Source organism: Polyodon spathula, chromosome 10 (genome assembly GCF_017654505.1).
Source record: "Polyodon spathula isolate WHYD16114869_AA chromosome 10, ASM1765450v1, whole genome shotgun sequence".
NCBI classification, from domain to species: domain Eukaryota; kingdom Metazoa; phylum Chordata; class Actinopteri; order Acipenseriformes; family Polyodontidae; genus Polyodon; species Polyodon spathula.
This window is the reverse complement of record NC_054543.1, coordinates 9,392,279-9,404,993: the sequence shown is the minus strand read 5'-3', so window position 1 is coordinate 9,404,993 and position 12,715 is coordinate 9,392,279. Positions and strand designations below refer to the sequence as shown.

General features: G+C 40.0%; 2 protein-coding genes across 3 annotated transcripts; one reads left to right on the top strand and one right to left on the bottom strand.

Annotated features, from left to right (window-relative positions):
* Window positions 1-343: 343 nt before the first annotated feature.
* On the bottom strand, window positions 344-3,953 carry LOC121322087 (arginine vasopressin-induced protein 1-like). Of its 2 annotated transcripts, none has more exons than XM_041261601.1 (3): window positions 3,669-3,953; window positions 2,187-2,550; window positions 344-1,369 (listed from the first exon to the last, which is right to left on the bottom strand). In XM_041261601.1, exons 2-3 carry the CDS (start codon window positions 2,531-2,533, stop codon window positions 1,144-1,146), a joined length of 573 nt encoding a protein of 190 aa, XP_041117535.1. In that variant the 5' UTR covers window positions 2,534-2,550; window positions 3,669-3,953; the 3' UTR covers window positions 344-1,143. The 2 variants fall into 2 exon arrangements, with proteins under 2 accessions (XP_041117535.1, XP_041117534.1); XM_041261600.1 differs by having other exon boundaries at window positions 3,877-3,895.
* Window positions 3,954-6,152: 2,199 nt separating this feature from the next.
* Window positions 6,153-9,331, top strand: LOC121321414 (MARVEL domain-containing protein 1-like). The gene has a single exon (XM_041260345.1). The coding sequence runs from the start codon at window positions 7,093-7,095 to the stop codon at window positions 7,597-7,599; it is 507 nt and encodes a 168-aa protein (XP_041116279.1). The 5' UTR covers window positions 6,153-7,092; the 3' UTR covers window positions 7,600-9,331.
* Window positions 9,332-12,715: the final 3,384 nt, after the last annotated feature.

Genomic DNA, 12,715 nt, shown 5'->3' with positions numbered 1-12,715 from the left:
AAGAAAATGCAAAAGACAAACACCCAAACTTAGTTGAATCACCACATAGCTTTTTATCAACATAGTTATTCATTACAAATCAAATAAATAACAGAACTTATTTTGCTTGATATACATACAAGACAGGTACAGTTTTTATTTAGAGCACTACATATTACAATGTGTTCTTAACCAGTATTTGTGGTCTGAAAAATATCACTACATTGAATTTAGTTTTGTGGACTTTTGGTAAGACTTACCTCATTTGTTTGCATACACATCCAAGAAAAAACACAAATGTCAAAAAATAATAAACACGTCTTGTGTGGCGTTGAGACAAAAAAATAAATATGGTGACCTTTTCATTTTCTAGCTTTAAAACATTTCTATACTTTTTCTGTTCTTTGAAACAAAAAACAAACAAAAAGGAAAACATAAAGATATAACAAAATCCATGCTGTAAACAGCACTTGTGAGGAAAGGTCAGTCAGCATCCTGATTTCCTACAAGAAATCAGTTTTTAGGAATTCAAAATTGTTCTCTGTCTGTGTCCCTCATAGGTACTCTGTTTTAAAAGCAGTGTCAGCCCGTCTTTGGAAATGAAATGCTCCCCTCTTTCTCAGGTTAGTTTGATCAGTTTTGTGACCTGAGGCAGTGGACTAGAAATATTGTTTTACATAGCAGCTCTGTTCAGGGACACTTCTATTCATATCTCTGATATTGTAGTGTTTCCCCTCCTGCATGAAAATTCACCCTGTGATTGATAACCTGCGTACTGCTGCAAGTAATAGTTAGGGCACGAGTATCTTGCTAAAAGAGAGACAGATGTTTAACAAACTTGGTAGCTAAGTTTATATATACCTCTCTATATAAAAATTCACAGTTCCAACATTTTTTATGCTGTTTTAGAAATCTGGAATAGTGTAATGAAAGGGATAATAAATAGTGTTACAATAAAAGCAAAGGCTTTCCTTTGTTCAAAAAAAAGGACATTTTGCTGTTAAATTCACTATAATGGTCAGTGCCGACCAAGTCATAATAGTATTAAATCAGTCAGGACACACCGTTAAGTCTCTGTTGTCCAGCACAGTCTCTCAGGTTGCAAACCTGATGATCTGGGCAGCTGTGGATCTGTAGTGTGTTTGTGTGCTTCTGCCATCTTCTTTAATGCAGGATGTGATGGAGGTATCGCTCAGGGTCCCGCTGTGTTTCCTGCTTCCCAGTGCTCTTTCTGCTGCTCTGGGGTGAGCTTGCTTGCTGGCTTGAGTCCTGCTCGCTGTATGCCTTTCTGTCAGTCAGTGCATCACACTGGGCGGCTACAGTAGTGTCAGTGCTACTGGAATCAGCCTCTGAATCATCATCATCCACTTCTGTATCGCCCTCTTTGATTCTGGAAATAAAAAGCACATATTGTTTTAATCAATGTACTACCAACACAGGTCCACTGATACCCAGAGATTTTTAATTAAAACCAAGACACTGGGAGAGATTGTGTCTTCTGTGACAATGAGCTGCTGCAAAATGTCAGATAAAAAGTGCTGTGGTCAAGGCCAGTCATTAAAGAACTCAGAAGGTCAACATAGAATTAGGACCCAGCAGCCAATCATTGAAAGGGATTTGAAATAAATAATAAGCAAAGAGATAACGCAAGTTCTTGTGAATCACTCAGCATGTGACATGGATCTGAATTTGACTGTTGCCGAGGTGACAGAGTCAGGCCCAGCAGCTGGTTAAAGGATGTTGGGAGAAGCGAGTTTGCTTAGGTAAAGTTGAGTATCATTGTCATGCCTTATGACTGCTTTTCCACTTTCCGCTATTGCTTTATGTGCTGTCCCTGGTGGAAAATGTCTTCTGTTTTGAAACAAAAGAAAAACATTCCATACACGCAGGGGTGGGGCATTAATCATCAATTTGGCAGCTTGGAATATATTGTGTAAGTTCAAAGTACACCAAGTTTAGAGAACGATGCATTATTAACAGATTTGCATAACTGGTAAGCAGGTGCACATACGGACCAAGAAAGAAAAATGGGACTTCGATATTGTTCTTCAAGACACAAAATGCGTACCGTCAGTACATTTTTAACAGGAAAGCATTTAAAACTATAGTGCAGTCGGTAAATTCATGACAAAAAGGCCACATAGCTGTTCCCATTATTTTAGTTTCCTCTGACAATCCAGCACCAGCTTGGACTTCACATACTGTACCTCATCTTCCCGAAAGTTTTGAGCCACACCGGTCCCACAGCACCCCGGCCAGTCCTGTGCCTGCGACTCCTCCCTTGCCTCAGTCCGATCAGCGCCTGAGCCAGCTCGCTCTCATTACCGTGCTCCCACACCAGCTCTGCCCTCTGCTCTGCTCGCTGGTCCCCTGACCTGCGGAAGAGTCGCTGCAACTGTTGCATGTTTACCCCCTGGAAGATGTTTGGGGAGGCAGCTTTCCTTCTCCGACACTCCCCTGACCGCCTCCAGAATTCAGAAGAGTCAGCTACTGTGGACTGGGCAGGAGCAGCAGCTTCCATCGTGGAGTATACAACCTGCAGCCAAGCGTTCATGCCCTTTCCAGGGACTCCTGCACAAAAATGGGGGGTAAGAAGGTATTACTCTTAGAGATGATGAACCACAACATTCCAAACAGCATTAAAGATTTACAGTAACCTTTCTTTTAAAAAAGTGTTCTTAGAATAACTGACCACCAGGGGGCACAAAGTCAGGTTCTCATTTGAAGGTAAACTGCAGAAGAGTTGTGTTCCGCCAAAATTCTTCATTTTTGCAAATTCATAATTTTGAATATTCAATCATTGAGTATTAATAAAAAGCAGCAAAGCTATTAATTTACAGGAATGTGTCAATGTACTTTGTGCTATTCTATAATAGGAAGCACTGGCCAGTTTTTTGTTTTGTTTTTGTGAGTTTGTTGCTGGGACACAGGATTGAAACTAGCCAGTTCTCAAAACACATCATCTACTCAAAACACATGACTCTCCAATGTCTTTATAATGTAAATACCTCACTGGAACTACCTTCAGAAGTGTCTGTGTGTTTATATAAATATCCCTGAAATGTCGTTGTTTCCATCAGCAGGATAAATGATTAAGGATGACATTGTAAAAGGAAGCCACTGTTTATTGCCTTGTTCGTTTCCTAAAGACGATTAATCTTCTAAACAAAGGTTGTCTGTGAATTTTAGAGAGCTATGTAGTTCAATCGTCCTGTGAACGATTGAATTACCCTTGCACCCTCCAGCAAGACTGACCCTCTAAGAAAAGGTCATCGTGCAATCCACGCAGCATGTGGAGAAGCTGATAAAACTAAGAATGACAATATGGAAATATAAACTGGGGCGCTGCATGAAATGCAAGACCGGCTGTTTTATTCGAAGAGTGTATTGTACCTTGTATCAATCGTCTTGTATCAGTGAGTACCAGCGATATAAGGACAATTTAGTTGTATCCAATTAATTATAATGAGAGAGAGAGAGAGAGAGAGAGAGAGAGAGAGAGAGAGAGAGAGAGAGAGAGAGAGAAGAGACGATTTTTTAAAATATATCTTTGTGTGGGTTAAACAATCGTTGCACATTCAGGCACACAGTAAACCTACTGTAGCAACATTGCACAAACGTAGCACATACAAACGGATTGGAAGATACTGTACATTAAAACATACAACAAAAGCAATTATTTTTCTTACCCTATTTCAAAGTAAAAATGCTTAGCGTCACCATTTACTGCAACATTAAATACGACGATGAAGTTGAGTTCGTCACGACCTCAGGTTCCAGTTTGTCTCCAAGGTTCACAGCCAGTCGTACTATTCTCTTGTTCAGCAGACCCTTCGCATAAAACAACAGCCTGTGCACAAAGAATTCGATCTTCCTCTCTTTAGTTTGTAGACCTACCCATTCTTTTGTCTACCTCCCTTGCTCAATGTCATTGGGTGCAACTCTTCAATCATAATCACACTGCAGCAAGTTGTATGTTTTGCAGTCTAAAAAGAGAATCCCTCTAGCCAATCAGAATCAGAGGCTGTCCATTCTCCTCCCTACTGCAGGGCGGGACTTGTTCTGCACAGTCACAGCCACACATGGGCGTTAATTGCTGCATGTCCACGTGGCTGAATACTGTAATCCAAGATTGACGTCAATGCCGATGGCTGTGAGCTCAATGCGAAGAGGTTGTTGTTCGAGTGTTGCGTTGTTTGTTTGCTATCTCGTGCCTTTTAACTGTTTAAGTAACACAACGTGAATCGGAGCATGAAGAAAACATGACGTGCGTTCATTTATGTATTTATTTATTTCATGATGTAAAGAGTGTGGTTATTTTGAGGTCTTGGGATATGCATCAGAAAATACACACAGTAGAAAAGTGAGGCACCAGATATGGCCATTATACCCAGTGTTATCACACAGATATTTAACTAGTTTATTACCTGTGTAGAAACAAATGTAACACAAATCTTAAAGAAATAAAAACAAACTTAATTGAAGGGCAAACCCCAAATCACCAAGTCTGTCTCAAATCCATCTTTGGAATAAGGTTTATGGAATGCTATTTCACTCCCTGTAGATGAGCATAATGACCACAAAAGCAGCTTGGCAGTGCCCGTGTTTCCATATTTTACCCCTGGCATTCTTGTCTGGGGGCTTGGTCAGGATTAAACACAGGCCACATTGATGTGCCTGTCTGTGCTGTTTAAAATGAGCACCTCAGTGCTGCGTTTCATGAGTACCTCTACAGCACCTGCTTTCCTATATCGCTCAGTACACCTCAGGACACTATGCTTGTAGTTGTTCTGAAAACATTTAAAATGATGTCACGAGATGTCACTAGAAAGGAACTGTGTGTCCTGGTAGCACAAAACCGTATAAAAGCCCTACAACAGCTCAGACCCTTTATTTTCTACTCTGTATATTAACAAAGGACACCCCAGGTTATTGCAAGGTCATTGGTTTATGCTCTGGGTTGCAATGCAAAATGGATAGCAGAGGACAACTTTCCAACATGTTTGTTTAACAGATATGAATAAAGGTGCCTGCCAAATAAACAGATAATAATAATAATAATAATAATAATAATAATAATAATAATAATAATAATAATAATAATAATAAATATGAAGCTAAGAAAAATAAAAGTGTTACATTCCAGGACTGTCCAGTCAAATCAAGATGGTTGGCACGCTGAGTGTAATGATTCAGGAAAGACCCTATACCTGTTCAATCTGGGGTTAAATATGATGCTGTAATGAATCGTTTACATTTGCAATTCAATTTATGTTGTCCTGAGCTGAGTTAGTGGCCTGTATGGCAGAATAAATTTCCATCATCATCAGTGAGTAACCTTCTTTCTGCTTGCCCTGATGAAGGGGTAACCTGTCATTCCATAGGTTTCATTTTCCAAACTGAAATATTGGAATCATGCAAGGATTACATGAAAAATAGGCTGTTGAGAAGCAATTAATGGAAGCTTAACGACTTGAGATTCAGTAATACAGAGGCTTGACAACTCAAACTAATTGAATTATAACTGATAGACTGGGCCTCAACATACCTTTGGAGCTTGCCAAGTGATGTCATTTTATTACAGCTTTACTCTATACTACATTCAAACTGCTAAACTGACTGTAGGGTAACACTGCAGAGATCCTGTCATGGTCTTCAAGTGGAAGCCAGTTTCTATGATGTGGGCAACTGTAGCACATTTGTTGCTTGTCATAGTTTGATGCACCTGTATGCAAGCTTCATTAGTCATGCTTTTCCATGATGGTTTTCTGCAAACGGTGCCATTCATTGGTCAATACAGCCTCTGTACTGGGGGATGAGCTGGTGGCTGACCAATATATGCCTGCCAGTAGAGGTTCTTGCAGTCTAACCAAACTCAATATACCCGATTATTCCAACTGTGTCTCTGGTACTGTGTTTCTACCGGGGCTAAAAAAAAACCCCAAACTGCTGCTCAATAATAATGATAGAAGAAATATCCTCAGCATTGACATAACATGATCACACAATTCCCAAATTCATTCATATTTATTAGTTAGTCGAATGGAAATGTTTGAAAATGCTTAGCATTGTGTAACTGCAGAAGATGCATTTTACACACAACCACTGCATTTATAAAGTGTAAATTAGTTTTATTTTTCCATCGCGTTGATTAGCAGAACATCACCAAAGGATTAGCACCATTTAGACATAGCACGGAGTCAAAACTCTGGTATTTACGTAACTTACCAGATATAGGCTATCCTCAACCAGCTTGAGGCAACAGAACGTTATTTTGGTATCCGCTTCCTCCCACAGGAAATCCTGTTCATATGGGTGTAATGTGTTTAACGGTTTCAGGGCAGATCCATCACTGTCATACTGAAAATCTATATCTCTCTAAAGTCTCATGGGTGGAGGTTTAGTATTGTGACCAAATAACCCATTTTGAATCTCTTTGTTGCACTGAATATATATATACACATAAGATTTGTGTTTAATTCTCTTTCCAAGACACAGGAATTGCTACTTTGTTACGTTTCATTACTAAATAATATGATATGGCAAGAATCACGACAATTAGTTAAATATTAATTTCTGTGTTCCATTATAGTCCTATAGTTTCAACTAAGTAACTTGGACCTGTAATGAATAAAGGACAGAAGAAACAGCATAGAAGCAGCTGGGATTAAAACAGTGCTCTCGAGCGTAGCATGAACAAAAGCTGCTTTGTCTGTGGTTAAGTTTTTGTGCAGACAGCAGTGAAGAGAAACATGAGGCAGAAATAGGAATTCATGGAAGATATTTAGCAAAGAAAAAAAAACAGCACTGTTGAGCAGCTGAATTCCTTTTTTACAGACACCAGTAAAACTTTGGAGAGGGACGGGAAGTCTTCCCTTAGAGGAGAGGAGGAGAAAGATTCAAATTTCAAGACGGCCTCCCTCTTCCTCTCCACACACACACCCACCCACCGCTTCTTGAGAACACAGACAAGGGAGGAGGAGATGGGAGTTTACTGGCCACAGAAGAAACGGAAAACACGAAATCAAGATTTCAAAAACCTCACATTCAAAATCAGACCTCTCCAGGTTTTTTTTTTTTCCTTCTGGAAACTGAAAGGCAACCAGCAGGGAGATGCCCCCCGAGCAGCAGTCACACCAGAGCAGCCTCAGCATAAACAAAGTGTTCCTGAAGAGCTTCATTGGAATCCTGAGGCTACTGCAGATCCTGCTCGGAGCCGTGCTCTGGACAACCATTGCCGCCAACAAGTATGAGGGCTCCGTTCACTTTGTTCTCTTCGTGTCCGTCTTCTTCTGGCTCCTGACCCTGGCTCTTTACGTTCTCACCCTCCTGGATAAGCAAGACTTGGTCCCCCTCTTGGGTGGAGACAGATGGTTGCTAAGCAACACAGTGCATGACCTTTTGGCCACTGTGCTTTACTTTGCAGCCCTGGGCATTATGATCTACAAGACGCAGAAGAACAGTTTCTGCAATTTGGAGCAGTACAGGCACCACTGTCTGTACAAGGCGTACCTGTCAGCCTCAGTGTTCTCCGGTCTCTGTGCCGCCATTTATCTCCTCTCTGGAATTTATGGTTCCTGCAGGAAGTGCAGGGGGGATCAGACTTTGGTTGCGACTTAAAACAACTACAGGAAGGAGCGGAGGTTTAGCATTCCAAAGGAAACTGATTTCTCAAAAAAAGACGCTTGTTTTCCTGTTTTTGCACTGTTGGCATTTTGCGAAAGAAAAAAAAAATTGCCGCTTTTCTTAAGGCAGAAGCTTTGTTCAAGATTCATATGCATACAGGTTTGCTAATTGAAATGTCTGAATGATCTTTTTAATTTTTTTCATAAGAAAATAAAACACGCTTAATACATTTTTTGTCTGAAAATAATTTTAACTTTAATTTGTAAGGAAAATCTGCCAATGTCTTAAAATTGAAATAAATATTAAAATAATGGTTTAGGTAATATAGTCCTGAGTAATTAACAGGTGATATTGTTGAATTTTCTTGAAAACAATGTGGTAAATTCGTTAGCCAATCATTAGCCAAACTACATTTTATCAATGTATACACTCAGTATTATTACCACAGAATTTGATTCAGTGTATGGCAAGGAATGTATCAACATGAGTCTAGAAGACACTGCTGTAAATATACAGTTCCTATTTTTCTAAGAGACATTTAAGAATTAAATGACAAATAAAGGCTCATAAAAACTACTCTTACTAGTTCATTTTAACTCTGCAAGCCAAGGCAGTGTCCTTTGCTGTCAGTACATGTCAATCTGGACACACAGAATGTGAAGGCATGCAGCACTAGTATGACTGTTTTCCTAAATTATTGACAAGGATTGTGAACATGTAAATAACATGATGAAGTCTCACAAGTTGTGTTTAATCTTCAGTTTCAACTAGCTGGCAGATTGGTATTTTGCAGTTAGTTTTTTGTGTTTAAAAAAAAAAAAGTTGATTGTAGACTAATATGTGTGGTGAGGCTGAGGGCCTTTCTCTACATGAAACCATTTCAAAGAGTCCACCTTAATAAAAGCAGTGAGTGATCTGGGCGGCTTTGTGATTGCTCTTCACGGCTGGGTGGAAGAGAATCTGGTCAATTCACCATGCCCATCTGCTGATCCCATTAAAGCTACTGAGCTTGTGCATTTACAGTAAAGGGGGTCCCAAGGGAGCCATCCTGGCTAACCATTTCACTCCTGGAAAATGTGTTCAGTGTTACATTAGCAAACCTGTTTTTTTTCTGGACTTTGAGCGATTCATGTCCACACAAACGTAAAGGGCAGAAAGACAAATGGACAGGACTCTCATCCACACTCCTGCATTGGATCCATGCTAACCAACCTGGCAACCCTTTCTCAAAACCAGACTACTACTGCTGACTGAAGACCAGTACAAGCCAGCGATCAGTTTGAAATTGGAATGAAAGTATGCTGATTCTATGGAGGAAGGAGATTCTCTCCTAACAGCATGCTTATTGTATTTATTCCAGCTGCACATTAAGATGTTCCTGATAAATCAAAAGCTCTCTCTCACTTTTTAAACGGCTCACAATTATAAACTCTTATCCTGCAGCTTCAGTGACTTGCCTCCCCCCACAGAGCAGATTATTGCTAATTAGGTGTTTACACTAAGATCTCAGTTTTGTTCAAAGCTGATATCACTGTGTGCCAGAAGTTATATTAGTACAACTAGCACCAACCTTTCGCAATGTAAATCTGTATTTCTCCAGATTGCAGTAACCTAATCCCAGAAGAATATCTCTTTAGGTTCTGCATGCCAACACATGTGGCAAAGTGCCCAGTCCCTGTGTATATTTTGTTAATGTTGGTGTATAGTCATTGGTACACGGGATATAAAGGGTCTGTGTAACACAAGTGTTTAAAATGTATATTAGTATTTGGGCACAAGGATTGCACAGCACTTCATGTGCAAGTAAAATGTAATAATATGTGAGCACGGGGAATTGTTTTATTAATTCATGTGCAGTTGTACCGCGACTCCATAAATGATTGATTAGCAATCGAGTCTCGGTACAGCTGCATAAAAGCAGCATGTTTTCACTCACAGGGTTGTGTGTTCGGTGCGTGGATTGGAGATGGAGGTTATAATAATAATAATAATAATAATAATAATAATAATAATAATAATAATAATAATATAGTTAATAGTTAAAATATCAGCTCCCCGTGTTTGTCTGTGTGGTCCATTTTGTTTGCCGTGTCCTGTGTTTTTGTTTGTTACAACCTTTTTATTTACTGTTCTGTTCATTCATTAAATACTGAGCGAAACCAATCGCTCAGCTCCACCCAACTCCACCTCTTTGTTGTTTATTTCCTGGTTCCTGTTTCTGGACTGACGTCACCCACTACAGCCGTCTTTGTGACACGTGGTGTCATCATGGGATTACCAGCGCCTCCTAGATGCAGACCAGAGCAGGAACTTCAGTTTCTTGTTTAAAAAGAACAAACAAACAAAAAAAGAAATGTCAGAACCACCGTCAGGCTAAGGTTCTGAATCCAGAACAATGCTGGGCTGGAGGCTCAGTCCATGCTCATAGCCATCTGGGTCCTGTGGCTGATGGACAGGGAGCGATGGGAAGCGTATGAGAGGGAACACACCACAAACTCCCTAGGTGTGGAGTTGGTTCGCTGCTACCTGGAGGCAGCTATAAATAGAACAGCAGCCCAGGTAGCAGGGTCTCCAGCGCCCAGGCAGGGGGGACTGCAAGAGTCCAGCATCCAGATGGAGGGACCACGAGAGTCCAACGCCCAGACGGGGGGACCGCGAGAATCCAAAGCCCAAGAGGGAGCTGTTCCCACTTCCACCAGCAGAGGAAGAATGCCTGCTGACCCCATCTCCACCAGCAGAGGAAGAATGCCTGCTGTCCTCATCTCCACCAGCAGAGGGTGAGTGCCTGCTGGTATCACTTCCCCCACCTTCACCACCTGGAGGAGAGGAGAAGGTGCTTCCTCTGCCTCCATCACCTTCTCCTGCCAGTGAGGGAGAGCCACACCAGTCCCCAGTAATAAGGGCAGACTACACGTCGCTCCGACCTCTGCCGCCAGGACACACCGCAAGAGACGTCTGCAGACCCACCAATGAGTTTCTTTTATTATTCATTTAGCTCTGCGTGAATCACTACATGTGCATCAAGATATGAGCCAGGATTTTAAATGGGAAGATTATCTCACCATGAAACTGCTTCCCTGTGGTGTCTTACCTAGCATTCTATGTTCATAACTTAAAGAGCAGCTTCATTAGTCTAGAAAGTACAGTAATCTGACTTTCACAGCTCTGCCATACATCTAGCTAAACACTGACAATATGAGCTGACCTGGAGCTTGGTGATAGTGCAGCTTTGCATCTTGTTGTCACTGTCTTTGACAAGATTTTTGTGTGTGTATTTATATTTTGGTCTACCAAAATGCTGGTTTGTGGTTATGGGGCATTAAAGGCCAATTACATTACCCTACTCAGAATACTTTTCTACTAATGATCTAAACCAGCACAGGTTTTGTTTTATGTTTTTAGAGCTCTTCAAATTGAATTGATATAATAGAATGGTATACTTGTGTGCTGGAGTTCTTGATAAAGCAGAATCTTTGTTTGAACCAGTCTTAGTGAGAAAATAACATGCATACTCAGTCGTTGGTTGTTCAGGAAGATGTTCAGCTAAGTGAAAGGCTCATTGTAAGAACTATGAAGGAATCAATCCGTTTGATCAATATTCCAGTTCTATTGTCCTAGTAGACACTATGAATAATTAATTGACGGATTTCTTTTAATAGAGCTTTAATGACTTTGACACAACTACAATGCAGCTGAACTGTTTTCATACCTCTTTTGTATTGATGTTGAGCTGTTGTCATATTGAACCCAAGACTGTTTTCTGTGTCACCTTAAGTAGAATTCTAATAATTAAAAAATCATAATTAACTCAAGATATCTATACTTCATTTAGTGGAATCTGGGGATGCATGGAGGAATCGGCCTGTCTATACATATGTTCTATTTTTCCATACATGTGTAAACCTAGAGCAGCTTATTATGATGAAACTTGGTAAGGACATTCTTTTGTTACTGGAGCTGTGCAATTGTGGTGGCCTATTTTTACATGACTTGATTTGGATAATAACTTAAGAAACACTCTCCTGAAATTAATGTACTATACATACACTGAGTGTACAAAACATTATAGCTGAGTCATTTTGTAGTTTTCCTCTGCATTTACCATAGTTTACCATGGTTTGCCATGCTGTGTGTGTGTTTTTTTTTTTAAATACGCTTTACCACACCTCCTATGGGCTTTAGAGTGCCTACCTATGCTTTCACTGTGCTTTATTACACGTTGCCATGCTTTACTATTGGAAAACTTTAATAAGGGTTGTGGTTGTCCTGCCAGCTCTATTTTGTATTTACAGCTGGCTGGGATACTGTATGTATGTTTTTGTCATGCTTGTTGAATCTGTTTTTCATCAATAACCAATCCTTGTAAATTACTGAAAAGAAAAGGCAGTGAGAATATACTGTAGGTGAAAAAAAAAAAAACAGAAGCACTTCCAGATCAATGTTTACATTTACAGCTTCATAAAATTGTGCTCATAATAATTGTGTTAATACAATGCAGAATTACGTTACAAATACTGATATACTAAAAGTGAATCAAGAATCAAAAGAAAAGGTGTGCAGAAAATTATACTGTTAATGTCGGTTGCACATTCCTATTATCTACGTGGTATATTGTGCTTTAATAGAACTCCAGGGAAATTGTTTTACATGTAATTTATTCAAGGCAGTTTTCCAGTTCTCTACATTCATTGCCTTTGTTATTTACAACCAGTTATGTATGGGGAGGTAACCGCCTGTCATTCATAGAGGCCAATCCAATTGCTGGTATATGATGTAGTGATGAGACCTGGGACCACAGTTCAGTACAGACCTTGCGAAGGAGTAGTTAACCTTGTTGCCTTTGCAGACTGCTTAATTATGCATTCCTGCAAATTACAGCTGCATAATCAAGAACAGGGAATAGAGTTTGTGTAGGGGTTTCATGTGTATTCAGTGCATTCATTTCTTGGCCAGGGTTTTAAATGAGATCAGCCTTGTTGTGTACCAACCAGAACATTGTGTGGACAAACACAGGTGCACCATACCTAGTTATGAACAACTAAACACATTGCAGACTATAATATTAAAGATGAACAAAGAAAGTCATAGTAAAGGTGCACAAAATACAACA